Consider the following 15,428-nt stretch of genomic DNA (forward strand, 5'->3'; position numbering starts at 1 on the left):
AGATTTCTGTTTTTCTAAATAATGATAAACACATTTCTCTTTAAATTCAAAACTCTGATTTTAGAACACGGTCTGAATTCTTCCTTTTTGTTTGAAGCACATTCAGCATCCTGAATCCACAGTTTCATGTCAGAATGAATTGGAAAAAAGAGGATTTAATAACTGTATTTATTCAACAGACTGCTGTGTACCATACACATATTTAATAGAGGGGGAGAGGTTTAAGGGCTGAGCTTAAAGTAACCGGAAATGTACGGTTGTAAAATCACACTTGAAATGTTTTTATAACCTTATTAACTTACTTTGATTTCCGAATGCAGACTTTTAGACTCATAGTGCAGTTTTTAATTTAAAATGTGTGTTTAAGTTTATAATGTATGTGTATACATATAGCATTTCTATCCCTCTGTCTGTACACACAGTCTGAGAAATTGACTATAAAGCTGACTTGGATGAGCATTGTCTTCTACGAAATAAAAAAGAGAGATGTCCCCTCTGTGTGTTTGTACGCTATCCTGTGGTTAAGGATGGTAAAGATTTAGTAACAGCAGCTCATAAACCTTTAACAGAAATACAAAGCACCAGATAAAATGCATTTCTTACTCAGTTATTACATATTGAAGGGATGTCTGCATTTTGTATTTATTTTGGCTTTGGAAAAGTCCAGAATTTCCCCCCAGGGATAAAAAAAAAGGTCCACCTGATCTCATCTCTAAATATGGCAGAGGTTTATTTTATGTTGTAAGGTCCTCTGTGGAGGTGTCCCCTCAGCTGCTATAATAAGGGTGCATCCGGAACAAAGACCTAAAACTGTAATCCTCTGATTCAAAATGTTACCTTTTTTCATATGTTCCACGTTAGCTTAGAATCGAGCCTCACTCTTTTTTATATATGATTTAAATATATATATATGTATATATATATATATATATATATATATATATATATAGTGTTTCTACCTTTCCTTATTATTCCCCTTCTTCTGGCTAGGGTGTCTATGACAACTCCTACACCGTATGGTAAAAAAGTTATGAAATTTGGACCACTGATTGGGGACGGTCCCATGATGCGTTTCACCAAGTTTCATGTCAGTACTTCGGACGCTCTAGCGCCACCAACGGGGCAAAGTTGGAGTTGCATTTAGGCACGTAACTTTTGAACCGTATGCCTGGTTTTTCAAGATGAGGTACCGATGGATGCATTGGATCCAGACAAGTTCAACGCACCCTATGATGTCAATTTCCGCCACTATAGGCGATTTTGTCAAAAACTTTTTCACAGGCCACACATTTTGTCCAATGTTCATGAAAATTAGCACAGAGGATCTTCAGACCAAGCCTCACAAATCTATCTATAGGGCGTTTTGATTTGCGAAAGCGTTTGCCCGTCACAGCCAATCAAATCGGCGCCAAAGCCGCCAAACAGGAAGTGTGGACATCTCTCAGCAGCGCTTTGATGTATCAAAACCAAACTTGGTACATGAGCTGGTCTCCCAGTTCTTGGTAACTCCAAACATGTGTGCATCATTTGACCGCTTGGAGGCGCTGCAATAAGCACAAATATGTTCTGCCTGATAACTCTTAATACGTTTGCCTTAAAACAAAAAATCACACGTCTGTTTATACTGTGGGAGGTCCTAAGGCCGACACTTGGCGACTTGTCATGTCAGCCTAATTGATGTGCCCGCCTTATTGGATTTAATTGAAAGGCTTAACAATTTTCCACAGGCCACAAATGTTGTCCAATCTACACCACATTTGCTTTTATATTTTTCGTAAGCATTCGTCCGTCACAGCCTATGAAATTCAACACCAAAGCCGCCAAGACAGGAAGTCAAATCATTCTTCAGCCAATCTCTGATCAATTGACGTGAAACTTGCTGCGAGTGCTTACGGCCATGCCCTTGACATCAAGTTGCCATGGCTATCTGGCCTTCTGGACTGCTTGGCCCCCTCATCGCTGCTTGCAGCTATAGCGTTATATGCATTTCTCTTCAGTGATCTAATTTATCCATTATATTTACTGTTTAACTTGTGTTATAGCTGTATTACATAAAATCACCACCATTAAGATGATAAAAACCAGAAAAAAATCGAATGTTTTCTAGATATGAAGTCAACAGGAAACAGGGATTTATTCAACAGGTTTATTTCACGACTGATATCCATGTTAAATACATGACTCCACAGACGGCTGCAGAATAAAACCGGTATGAATATTCATCAGGTTTAACACATCTCTCTACACAACGTCTTAAAGAGAATAATGGAAAACAAAAACACTTTCAACAAAAGGCACAAAAAGAAACGTCTGGAGAGGATTATTCCCGGCGGAGAGACAGAGGAGAGGAGCTCCTGCAATACAAATAAAACGAGTTCAACAGTAAAAATGGAGCGAGCAGGTTGGTGTCTCTGTTATTACTTATAAAGTGTGTTAAGCATTCTGAATTTAAAACGTCAGAGTATAATGTCAGAATTGAATGAGTTTAATGGATCTTAAAGTCTGGAAACTGAAGGGGTTTTGGGTGATTCTGTTCTACAAATGAAATCTGATTTTATAAATTCAGATTACTGACGGTTTCAGTTTCTGATCTCAGGCGGCTCAGAATCATTCATCCTTCTTCTCCTCTACTCCCTCTGCTGCCTGCACTCCTTCCTCCTCTGCCTGAACTCCCTCATCTTCACCGATCTCATCGTGCACCACATAACCCTCCTCTTCCTCTTCAACTTCAAATCCCTCCTCCTCTCCCTGCTGTCCTTCCTCAGCCTCCATCTTCTCCTCCTCTTCCTCTCCTGTTGTCGTCGTCGTTGTTGTTGTTTCTCCCTCAGCGGTTTCTGCTGCCTTCTCCTGTTCCTCCACTGGTGCAACCTCCTCTTCCTCCCGAGCTTCCTCCTCCTCCCGATCCTCCTCCTCCTCCTCCTCCCGAGCCTCCTCTTCCTCCTCCCGAGCCTTCCCCTCCTCTGTCTGGTCGCCTCCCACCTCGCTAGTGAGCTCCAGCTCAGAGACGTCCATCACCATCGAGTCCTCGGGATCCTGATCGTCCTGGTTCCCCGTGAATGGGTTCTCCCCCTGAGGAAGAGGAGGAGCATTTAATTAAAATAGAAAAATTCAGACTTAAATCTTAAACCAAGGGGCGGGACATCTCTAAGTGGAGTCGGCCAGCTAACCAATCAGAGCAGACTGGGCTCTGGTTTCTACACACTGATATACACCTGAACATCAGCAGTAGAGGACTCTTTAAAGTAGAGACACTACATACTGATATACACCTGAACATCAGCAGGAGAGGACTCTTTAAAGTAGAGACACCACATACTGATATACACCTGAACATCAGCAGGAGAGGACTCTTTAAAGTAGAGACACTACATACTGATATACACCTGAACATCAGCAGGAGAGGACTCTTTAAAGTAGAGACACTACATACTGATATACACCTGAACATCAGCAGGAGAGGACTCTTTAAAGTAGAGACGCTACATACTGATATACACCTGAACATCAGCAGGAGAGGACTCTTTAAAGTAGAGACACTACATACTGATATACACCTGAACATCAGCAGGAGAGGACTCTTTAAAGTAGAGACACTACATACTGATATACACCTGAACATCAGCAGGAGAGGACTCTTTAAAGTAGAGACACTACATACTGATATACACCTGAACATCAGCAGGAGAGGACTCTTTAAAGTAGAGACTCTACATACTGATATACACCTGAACATCAGCAGGAGAGGACTCTTTAAAGTAGAGACACTACATACTGATATACACCTGAACATCAGCAGGAGAGGACTCTTTAAAGTAGAGACACTACATACTGATATACACCTGAACATCAGCAGGAGAGGACTCTTTAAAGTAGAGACTCTACATACTGATATACACCTGAACATCAGCAGGAGAGGCTCTTTAAAGTAGAGACACTACATACTGATATACACCTGAACATCAGCAGGAGAGGACTCTTTAAAGTAGAGACTCTACATACTGATATACACCTGAACATCAGCAGGAGAGGACTCTTTAAAGTAGAGACACTACATACTGATATACACCTGAACATCAGCAGGAGAGGACTCTTTAAAGTAGAGACACTACATACTGATATACACCTGAACATCAGCAGGAGAGGACTCTTTACTTTAAAGTCCAGGAAAGATGAACAGTTTGATACACACCTTCAGGTAGCTCTCCAGCTTCTTCCCGATCAGTTTGTGGTTCAGGATGCTGCGAGCGACTGAGAGACTGGCCCTCTTCGACTGCTCCATCATCCCCTTCAAAGAGAGCAAACACCAGTCATGAGTAAAGTCCCTCTCCTTCCTGTACCAGACTAACCCGTACAAAGGTCCTTCAGAGCAATGAATGGATTGAGTCTCCTCACCTTCCTGTTGTAGTTATGATCCGGGGACTTGATGTGTTTCTGGATGAGATGCGGCTGCATGGGGATGAAAACGTCGCAGGCGGCGCAGTGAGCGGCCTCCACCTTCCTCATGAAGTGCTCCATCCCCAGATCTGCCCGGAGACACAGACAGGAAGTCACTAAACCCCTCTGACAGTATTACCTCCTAAAGCCCTGAGGAGGCCCTGTGTCCTGAACCATCTGCCCTTTGCCTCCCATATCTCCACTAATTCACTCCCTCTGATTGGTTAGCTTCAGTTCATCAGCCCACAGGAGGAAAAGAGGTTAGACAAACAAATAACACTACTCTACTATAGTATACGACTAACAGTTAGCCGCGGTGCGTTCAGGAACATGAGTAGACGGTGGGCTCCCTCTAAAGCAGCTCTTACCCTTGGTGAGGTCCTGCTCTCTGTACACCTGACAGATGGCGGCGCTGTGGTTCTCCAGCTGACCCACCCTCTGATCCGTCTTCTTAAACTTGTTCTGCAAATACTCCTGAAAGACAAAGCCTTCAGGTTCATCCGTGGAACATAACAGACGAGGGCCGATGACAGTTAAGACATGTCTCCCGTTACCTGCAGGAAGTCAGTGGTGGGCTTGGTCAGCTGTCCGGACAGGAACTTGAAGTGGTCTTTGTGGAATCGGCTGTCCAGGTGAGTCTCCATCTCTTCTTTGTAGAAGGAGCGGAACTTACACACCGAGCAGGCGAACATCACCCTGAAAGGGAAACCAACAGACAGCTAAAGTACATCTGAGCACATCACAGGTCAGTGAAGGCAACCCTGGGCATGGTGGTGTCAGACAGACTGAGGAGGGTTCAGGGACGTTACAAACCATACCAAAGTACACTCCCTTATTGTTGATGTTACAATAACCTCTGCCCAATAGTCCTTTTCACTCAGTGGAGCCTGAACGCATCATCTCTAGGGACCGCGCCTCCAGTTTAACTATTACACCACCGTCCCATTTCTACCTGGATTGTATCGACTCCAAACCTTCGCAAGAGCAACGTTCTGTTTGTTAATATTTATATGTGTTAGTTGGTGCCAGCATAACCAATTTCCTAAAGATCTGACTATTTTTCTAATTTACGGAAGTTTTTTTTAAAACGTCGTCTTATAAAAGTTTCCACTCATTTTTCCAAATTCCCACTTTTTCTCAAAAATACACTTTTTTTCCTAAACAATCGGACTTTTTTCCCTTAAGAAAAAGGACTTGTTTTTGCTCACTCATTTTGCATGAATTTATAGCGCTCGTTTTATTCAAGCAGAACATTTTCTTTTGCTTTGTAGCTGGAGCTAGCCGTTAGCTCTTCTAACCAAACACAATGCGGGACTTCTCCCTTTGCTGCTAACAGCTATTGATGAATGGACCGGGAACCCCAGGAAGCTTTCAGAACATTCTTATGTTTAGCAGTAGGTCCCGTGCTGATCAGCAAGAGTCACATCATGAGAGGACCTGCTCCGATGCCACGTCAAAATATGCCGGCTAAACATTTGCTCCTCACCCCTGCTGCTAACAGCTAACGCAAACTAGCCTTTCTACAGTTGAACATTTCCTCTCACCTCTCCAGGAAGCCCCTCCTCTTCCTCATCTTGGGATGTTTGTCCTGGCTGGGGGTCGGGGTGTGTTTGCCCGCCGGACTCTTGTTGTCCTTCTGGTAGGGGGCGCCTGAGCACCAGAGCAAAGGTGAAGCATTACAGGTCTGAATGACAGGCTCAGCGATGATGAAGGTGAAGCTCACAGTGCTTACCGTTATCTGCATCTGCAGGAGGGTTGATGTCCTGAGAGAAACCACATGGCCCATTACTCATTTAACTCAGAAACACGGAGAGACATTAGTTTGAATCAGATAAACCGTGCATACATCAGGATGAAAGATGTGAGACTTTATGAGCAGATGTTCAGAGTTTTGATCTCACCTCGACTGCCGGTTTCGTTTCACCGTCGTCACCGTTCTTTTCTGCTGGCTCTACGGACACAAAGTACATCGACGTCACGACAGTGTGCTGCTGACTGCAACTTACAACAGGGGAGTTCACTCCTATCACTGAGGGCCACAGGCAGAGAGACAGGACGGTCTGGGCCCTCACTAGAGGTATTCTGCGCCTCATCATCAAATGTAGGTACGTTATTCTTGAAATATGATTTAAGAAACATCCCAGCTCTCTGCAGGGTTTACTTCATCCTGTTGCAGCTCATCCCTTATAACAGGAGCCTCCGATGGCTGTCAAAAAGGGGCTGATGAGGGTCTATGTTGTTTCTTTAATACTTCATGCATGCTTCTGGGTCAATAAAGCTATTTTAGTCTCTTTCTGCTTGCTGTAAGTGTTAATCTCTCTCTGTGGGACAGATAAAGTATTCTGAGTTCAGCACTGTAACAATGTAGTGGTTACTCATGCGTAAGCAGCAGGCGGGGCTCTCTAAAGCTGATTCCCATTACTTGAGGTGTTTGTTTACCTTGTTGTGTTTCTGGGTCTGCGGTCTCCGTCCGGTTCATCTTGGACTCGGGTTCGTCGGCTGCAGTGAGAGTCTGCTTCCTCTTCTTCTGCATCTCCCGCTGAGGCTTCACCTGCTGCAGGAAACACCGTTAACGTGAACTCCCAACACGTTAACGTGCACTCCAACACCGGCAACGTGCACTTAAACTAACTAACGTGGGCTGTAAACCAGAACTGAAAGACATCTTAATGTTGGTCAAAGCCAGTTCCTTCTCCTCTCCTCCTCCTCCTCCTCAAGTTGTAAAAGAACCAAAGGATATTTTGTTGGTTTAACTTTATGCCATATACATATATCCCTCAGCTAAGCCCACAGAGTCACCGGCCCGGGGTGGGGGCAAGATACATAAATAAACACCTCTCATCACCCCCCAGGTCACTGTACAAAAGGAGGCAGATTACCTTAGGCTGTGGGGAGTTAGAGGGGGGTGTTTCCTTGTCCGATGTGAGGGTCTAAGGACAGACGGGGTAGTGGCTTACAGTCAGGACCTTTGGCTTTGGGTTACAGCTGACCATTACACAGCTTTATAAAGTCTGATTAAAGTTCATCAAACAAAACAACAAAAGGCCTAAACACTGAAGAATCCTACAAAGATCAGACAGGAAAGACCGACTAGTTGAGTAAAAGAGGGGGAATAACTCATTTTACACCACTGTCCTTCACCTGAAGACCTAATGGGAGTCGGGACAGATCGCAGGGAGTAGCCCCCCCCCCCCCTTGACTGACAAACAATAAAAGGAGTCTTAATGTCCGTCAAAGCCAAATCCTCCTCATCAGTACCGTTAGCCTTATCTTAACTCTGCCAGGGGTGGGGCAAAAGAACAGAATCTTTCATCACCCCCCCACAGGTAAGCAAGACAAAGAGTTGGGCAGCGGGGTGGGGGGGTGGTCCCTGTTGTGTTTTCAGTTTATCCTATTGGAAAACAGCCTTGGGTTTGATGAAAGGCTTTATATGTTAATCAGGCTAGAATTATCATTCAATGATTAACTGGGGGGGGGTAACGCTTTGGGCTGCCTCTGGGGGGGGTCAGAGCAGGCGTGACTTCCTGTCTGAGGAGGGCTTGTCTGGAGGTACTTACTTTGTTGAGGGGTCTCTTGCGGCCCCGCTGCCGGCCGGCCCGTGGGCCCCCTCCAAAGTGCCTCCCGGGGAAGTCTTGCTGCTGGAAGCCCCCGGTCTCGGGGTACATGCGGCTGGACAGGAGGGAGGGCAGCTTGCCTCGACCCCCACCCGGAGAAGTGTGTCCGCGGTGGGACTGGCTACTCCCCCGCCCACCCCCGCCTAACGGAGGGGGGTCCGACCTGCGGTTTCCAAACCCTCCTGCTCCTCGGCCCCCGGTGGCTCCGCCCCTTCTGGGGGAGCGGCGGCCTGCTCCGGGCCAGCCCCCCCCTCCTCCCTGGTTACTGTTGAAGGACTCCCTCATATTTTGTCGCATTTTGGCGACTCCGTAGGAAGAGGAGGGGCTGTCAAAGCCACCGCCACCCCCTCCCAGACCAACCCCCCCACCAAAGCCGGAGCCTCCTCGCTGACTCAGCAGCATCCCGTCCTCTCGGCCATCGCCGTAACCATAGCTCCCAGCGGAGGATCTGTAGAGATCCCGGGAGGGGGGCAGGGCGGGGGAGCGTGAGTCGTATGACTCGTAGTGGTCAAACCTGTGGGAGGGAGGGAGAGGGTGAGAGGGGAGGCAGGGGGGGCTTCTGCTCCGTCTCCGCCTGCCTCCTCACGTCTTAAACCTGGTTTGGTTTACAGACAGGAAGTGAACCTGCAGGACCCTGTGTGAAGTGGCTTTGGACTAAAGGCGTCAGCTAAATGAAATGTAATGCCCGTCCCTGTCCCCCCCACATCCCGATGACCACCCTGTCTTTAACATAGAACTGATTTCTGTCTCTACGGGTCCATTGCTCAGCTGGAGATCAAAGACTAGGGGATGCAGTTTGATGGAAACCTTCAGAACTGGGGGGGGGGGGGCGGCATAATCTGGGGCATTTTTCTGATACAGCAGCAGCTTTGACTGTAGTGATGACTGGAAACATCCCTCTAGTGTCACCTGAGCCAGAGCACATGGAGGATGAGAGTGCTGATGGGCTGGAGAGATAAAACTGCACCCCCAGCGAAGGGGGGGGGGGGGGGGGGGGGGCATGCATTCTTTATGACTACTTAAGGTTTTCAGGAACATTTTCTGCGCAGCAAAGCAAACAACAACATCAACGGCAAAAACAAACACTGCGGTCAGACCACACACACACACACACACACACACGGGTCTGCTGAACTGGAGACCCCCCTTCTCTCAGAGGAACAAACCCAATGAATTTAGCTGCAGTCAGTAAAAAGCGTCCTGAGATTAAACTGGCGTTCAGAGACGATGAGTTTTACTCTGTTCTCAATGGCCTGGATGGAAGGTTCTCTGACTGATGAAGAACAGGTAATCAGTTTTTACCTGTCCCCGCGGGTCCCTTTCAGCCCCCCCTCCAGCTGAGTCAGCATGTCCAGGCGCTGGTTGATTTTGGCGATGACTGCATCAGCATGTGTTCCTGTGGAGGAAATCAGGGAGGATCCTGAGAGCCCCCTCTTCATGTGGCCTCCTCCACCTCCTCCTCCTCCATAGCCCCCCAACCCGGACATGGAGTCTTTATAGCCACCCCCTCCATACAAGTCGAAGCCACCAGACCCTGATAAAGACAGGAAAATAACACATTACTGTGTGTCAGTACACAGGGGGGTTATAACAGCTGACTCCCTGCTGAGGTTAAGTCCTTTTTCATATTGCAATTTATAGCAAAGGAGAGTTTATACAGTATCTAGAGCAGAGCACCTTAACTGCATCCTTACCTCTGCTGCCTGACCCGCCACCTCCCCAACTGGAGTATCCTACGAAGGGAAAGAGATACTGGTAAACATACAACCAATTTAAATAGAAGGATGTGAAGTAAATCAGCTCTGAGAACACTTTACTGATCAATCATTATAAAACAGATCAGAGATATTATTCTGAAATGGACCAATCAGACAATGACTACTTTTACTGTCGCTACTTTAAGTACATTTAGAGGAGAGTACTTTCTACTTTCACTGGAGGAACATTTAGAATACTTTCACTGTGACAGAGTATTCCTACACTCTGGTACTTCTACTTCACTCAAGTACAAGACCTGAGTACTTCTACTTTACTCAGTACAAGATCTGAGTACTTCTACTTTACTCAAGTACAAGACCTGAGTACTTCTACTTTACTCAAGTACAAGACCTGAGTACTTCTACTTTACTCAAGTACAAGACCTGAGTACTTCTACTTTACTCAAGTACAAGACCTGAGTACTTCTACTTTACTCAAGTACAAGATCTGAGTACTTCTACTTTTACTCAAGTACAAGACCTGAGTACTTCTACTTTACTCAAGTACAAGACCTGAGTACTTCTACTTTTACTCAAGTACAAGACCTGAGTACTTCTACTTTACTCAAGTACAAGATCTGAGTACTTCTACTTTACTCAAGTACAAGATCTGAGTACTTCTACTTTACTCAAGTACAAGACCTGAGTACTTCTACTTTACTCAAGTACAAGACATGAGTACTTCTACTTTACTCAAGTACAAGACCTGAGTACTTCTACTTTACTCAAGTACAAGATCTGAGTACTTCTACTTTACTCAAGTACAAGATCTGAGTACTTCTACCTTCACTGCAGGATGGTGTATCTCAAGGGGGTTATCCTAAATAATTAAGTGTCACGACTACCTATGTTTTGGAAGCATTTTAGTGAAGAAGGGGTTTTTAATATTAGCATTTAATAGTAGTCTCACACACTATCGCTATTTGATAAAAACTAACCAACTTTAGAAAAGCATTTGTTTAGAAACAGCATCTGAAACACTGAACCCGCCTGACGGAAAGGGGGCTAAGCTAGCCAACGTTACCTTGTTGACAAAGTTAAAGGCCTCGATTTTTCTTAATGTACGTTGATCTACAATCAGACTGGAATCTGTTATATACTTAGGTTTTAGTTGTGGACATTACTGCTTTATTCTCTCATTCATGTGTTTTCAATACGTGTGTCTTTCTGTCTTGAGTGAGAGCGAAGTAAAATATGTATACACGGAGCCTCTTGTTGTCAACATCTCTATCATATATTCCATTAAATTACGCAGGAAGCACAGGAATGAAATACATTCTTTATACTCAGACATTTCAGAAAGAAAACAGAATGTCTTGAAGAACGAACTCTCACATTTACGCTTCAATATAACAGAGTTTAAGTAAAAAAAATCGCAAATAGCTGAAAATAATGCGTTTTTTCTCTTATTCTCAGATCACTTCAGTAAAAGTACATACGTTTTCCTAAAACAGTCCGTTCCTAATAAAAGTCCTGAATTAAACAGCAAGGTGGATAAGCTAGCTAACGTTTCTTTGTTGACAGTGTTAGTTTGAATGTCTCCCTTGTTCTGAAATATATTATATTTAACTACAAGAAGCTAACAGCTAGCTTCTTTGTCTGAAGCAACCGCCGGTTGGTAGCTAATAAGCTAACGGCTAAATATGTACACACAAAGGCTGCCTGGAAAGCTAATACCACATTTGTTATTTGAGCCACATGAAAGGGTATTTAAAGCATGTCAGTGAAACCCACCGGACCCGTAGCTCCTGCCGTCCATCGTGTTTAGAGACTATCAGTATGAAAGAAGCAGCTCCGTTAGCTTGGTTAGCTGCAGCAGCGGTGACGCCTTCCGTAAAGTCTCGCTGTTTTAAAGGGAGAAACGAGATCTTACGAGATGTCCCGAGTCCCATCGAAACGAAAATGAAATCACGTGACCCGTGTAGTGACGTCACAACCGGTAGCTTTATTTCAAATGTATTTTAAATTAACTAAAAGTTTTTAATACAGTTCAAAGTTTATGTATTAAAACAGTAAACGTAAAAGCGACTGCGTCTGTTAAACGCATAAAGAGAACCAACGACTTTTAGATTCATTTTTATTGAGAATATATTTAGAACAACAAAAGACACTAAAGCATTAAAGAGGCAGCTTACTTAAAATAATACAAATTTAGAAATATTACTCGGAATCTTTCTAGCAATTTTCCAGGACTGTTTTTTTTTCAAGAGACAGTAAAAAGTATTTGAATTCCTAAATAAAACAAGGAAAAGACTGCTAGCTACTTCTCCATGAACAGCAGCGTGAACAGCATTTACCCCAAATTACTATTATATTAACCAAATCAGATAGCTCGAGTGATTCAACAAGAAAACAGTCATTTTTGAACTGACCAGGACGAACAGAAAGAGGAAAGGGAAGCAGATACATGTTAACACAGGCTGCAGTCAGTTTATTTTAGGAAGGTTCCTAACGGCGCGAAATGACCCGGAAGTACCTCAGTGGCCGCCATTATAAGAGCTGTTCTGATTCGAGATAATAGGAAAGGAGCTCCTAAGCTTCCTTTATAGCCTCCTTTAGGAAACACTGGACATTCCTTTAGGAGAGGAAAGGAGAACATGCTGTCCCACAATCCCTTGCGGCTGCAACATTTCCCGTGACGCAGCATCCGGCCGTTCACGGAAACAGCCGATCGTGAGAAATGCGTTTGATGAAAGTTACGGTGCTGATGAAGCAGTTTAAAACTTATACCGTAACTTTCCAAAGAGCTTGGTTCTGAACGTTCAGCTCTGGATTCATCAAAAGGAGAAATATGAACGGTACTTTTACTGAAAGGATCCAATAGAGTCTCAGAGTCTCTGAGCTGTGTGGGGTTTCTGAAGCCTTTACTACATGTTGAACTGTGATGTCCAAAGTGATAGGTGAAGGCATCACTAGTTTATTATAACTCATTTGTATTTATTATAAATATGTCATATAATCACACGTATTGGGTTAATACGTGAGGCCGGAGGGGCGGGGGGCGGGGGGGTTTTGTAATGCAGAGTATCTGTCTCTCTGCTGTCCTGGTTCATAAAGCAGAAACAGCACCATCAGAGAGCACGGTGCAGAGGAGAGGCTCTCAGTAGCTTTAGAGGAGCTGTAGTTCCCCACAGCAGACGCTCATTAAGGACGGCCTTCATCATCAATACGTGGATAGTGTTGGTCAGTCGGGTTCTCAAAGCAGCCTCTGTTCCTCAGTCCTGTTGAGTTCTCCTATCCACTGTTCCTTAACCCCGGGACCTTTCACACAGAGGTCAGGAACAGAGGATAGAAAAAGACGATAGAAGCTGATTTTTTGACTATTCAATTCATGTGATCCAACAGGAAGTGTCTGAGGACAGGTAGAGGAGTGGAGGTGAGAGACTGACATGCTGATCAGGTGGAGGAGGAACACGGCCGGATCAGCTTCATCACATTCACTGCGGCTATGGAGGTCAGAGCTGCAGAGAGAGGGTGAGACTCATGTCAAGATCTAAGACTCATACTGCTGACTCATGGCAAGATCTAAGACTCATACTGCTGACTCATTTCAAGATCTATGACTCATACTGCTGACTCATGTCAAGATCTAAGACTCATACTGCTGACTCATGGCAAGATCTAAGACTCATACTGCTGACTCATGTCAAGATCTAAGACTCATACTGCTGACTCATGTCAAGATCTAAGACTCATACTGCTGACTCATGGCAAGATCTAAGACTCATACTGCTGACTCATGTCAAGATCTAAGACTCATACTGCTGACTCATGTCAAGATCTAAGACTCATACTGCTGACTCATGGCAAGATCTAAGACTCATACTGCTGACTCATTTCAAGATCTATGACTCATACTGCTGACTCATGTCAAGATCTATGACTCATAATGCTGACTCAGGTCAGGGTGTAGGACTCACAGTGCTGACCCAGGTCAGGGTGTAGGACTCATAGTGCTGACTCAGGTCAGGGTGTAGGACTCATAGTGCTGACCCAGGTCAGGGTGTAGGACTCATAGTGCTGACCCAGGTCAGGGTGTAGGACTCATAGTGCTGACCCAGGTCAGGGTGTAGGACCTGCTGCTCTGTGGATGCTCACCTATGACGGAGAGCGTCTCCTCAGCAGAGCGGATGTTGACGTTGCTTCTGACAGCACAGCAGTAGTTTCCTGCATGCTGACTGCTGACTGGGTCCAGAAGCAGGTGTTTGTTCTGGTTCTGGTTCGGGGTCAGAGGTCGTCCGTTGAAGAACCAGATGTAGTTTGTGTTGTTGGTCAGAGGACAGCTGGAGCTGCAGCTCAGTGAGACTCTCTGGAACGCCTTCACCTCTGCAGAAGGACTGAAGTGCACCTCCAGCCCTGAAACATGGGAACACATGAAACCAATAACAGAACCTGATACCATTACGATCAATGAACTGCAGTGGAGTAGAAGTCCAGATGGAAATACTGAAGGACCTCAAATGTGTACTTCAGTACAGTACTTGAGTAAATGTAAGTCCCTTCCCACCTCTATAACTTTACCTGTGACCACCAAAGTGACTCCCCATTCATTTCCCCAGTTTTCATAATCTCCCTTGAATGAGAGCATGTATTCTGCTGAGTCATTCTTCGTCAGGTTGTGGATTCTGAGGACATTTTTACTTTCCATGTCGTCATAAACCTCCAGTCGACCTGCAGCTTCGCTCAGAGTCTCAGGATCCTCACTTCCTCGGATTTTGATCCAGTGACCTTTATGGAAGAGCCGCATCTTGGAGTATTCACTGGAAATATTCACTGAAGATTATACCGAAATAAAGCAGAGCAGTCCAGGCAAGAACGTGACGATCCAATACCACCCCGAGCCCCCTGAACAGGTTCCCTATCACCGTATTCCTGGTATGCTGCCTACACTGGTGCACTGATCCCACCACCAACTGTGTCCAATATATACATGCTCACCCAATGCCCAAAGCTACCTTCAAAATAAAAGCATAAAGAGACCAAAAGCAGCAAGAAGAAACAGCTACACAGTATAGCTCCAACATTCAACGTGTGTGCGTGCGTGCGTGCGTGCGTGCGTGCGTGCGTGCGTGCGTGCGTGCGTGCGTGCGTACGTGCGTGCGTGCGTGCGTGCGTGCGTACGTACGTGTGACCTGTAGGATATGTGATGGAGCAGGGCTGGTCCTCTGGTTTCTGATTGGAGGAACACATCCTCCCGTAAGCGTAGGTCACGGTGAAGCAGCGCTCTGTGACAGAGTCTGCAGACAGGTGCAGGAGAAGTTAACGACTCTATACACAGGTCACATTCAACCATTCACTTGTTATTGAAAATGTCATTCACAGAAATGCTTATTGATGTCTCTGTTAAATAAATAACTGATAAAGGAGTCTCTACGACCTTCTGTTCCAGAGATACAGACCTAGGAACATTTCCTATCTGTAAATATTTTCCATTTTTGCCTTTAACTTCGGAACGGAAGCTCGGACAGACTCGGGAGTGAGATCCGTCTGACCTAATGTGGTCGTGCTGAACACGCTTAGCTCGTTCAGTTATAAATTCCCTGAAAAAAGTCAGAATTTTCAGATAAAGTGCAAGCGCACACACACACACACACACACACACACACACACACACACACACACA

General features: G+C 45.2%; 1 protein-coding gene across 2 annotated transcripts; it reads right to left on the bottom strand.

Annotated features, from left to right (window-relative positions):
- Positions 1 to 2,132: 2,132 nt before the first annotated feature.
- Positions 2,133 to 11,691, bottom strand: akap8l (A kinase (PRKA) anchor protein 8-like). 2 transcript variants are annotated; one of them, XM_063880772.1, is made up of 14 exons: positions 11,540 to 11,691; positions 9,743 to 9,781; positions 9,351 to 9,582; positions 7,992 to 8,562; positions 7,314 to 7,364; positions 6,874 to 6,988; positions 6,336 to 6,385; positions 6,167 to 6,197; positions 5,979 to 6,084; positions 4,989 to 5,130; positions 4,803 to 4,908; positions 4,393 to 4,523; positions 4,190 to 4,285; positions 2,133 to 3,069 (listed from the first exon to the last, which is right to left on the bottom strand). In XM_063880772.1, the coding sequence occupies exons 1-14, from the start codon at positions 11,562 to 11,564 to the stop codon at positions 2,608 to 2,610; spliced, it is 2,157 nt and encodes a 718-aa protein (XP_063736842.1). In that variant the 5' UTR covers positions 11,565 to 11,691; the 3' UTR covers positions 2,133 to 2,607. The 2 variants fall into 2 exon arrangements, with proteins under 2 accessions (XP_063736842.1, XP_063736843.1); XM_063880773.1 differs by lacking the exon at positions 7,314 to 7,364.
- Between the last annotated feature and the right edge of the window lie 3,737 nt (positions 11,692 to 15,428).

The sequence above is a fragment of the Eleginops maclovinus genome, chromosome 4 (genome assembly GCF_036324505.1).
Source record: "Eleginops maclovinus isolate JMC-PN-2008 ecotype Puerto Natales chromosome 4, JC_Emac_rtc_rv5, whole genome shotgun sequence".
In the NCBI taxonomy this organism is placed as follows: Eukaryota; Metazoa; Chordata; class Actinopteri; order Perciformes; family Eleginopidae; genus Eleginops; species Eleginops maclovinus.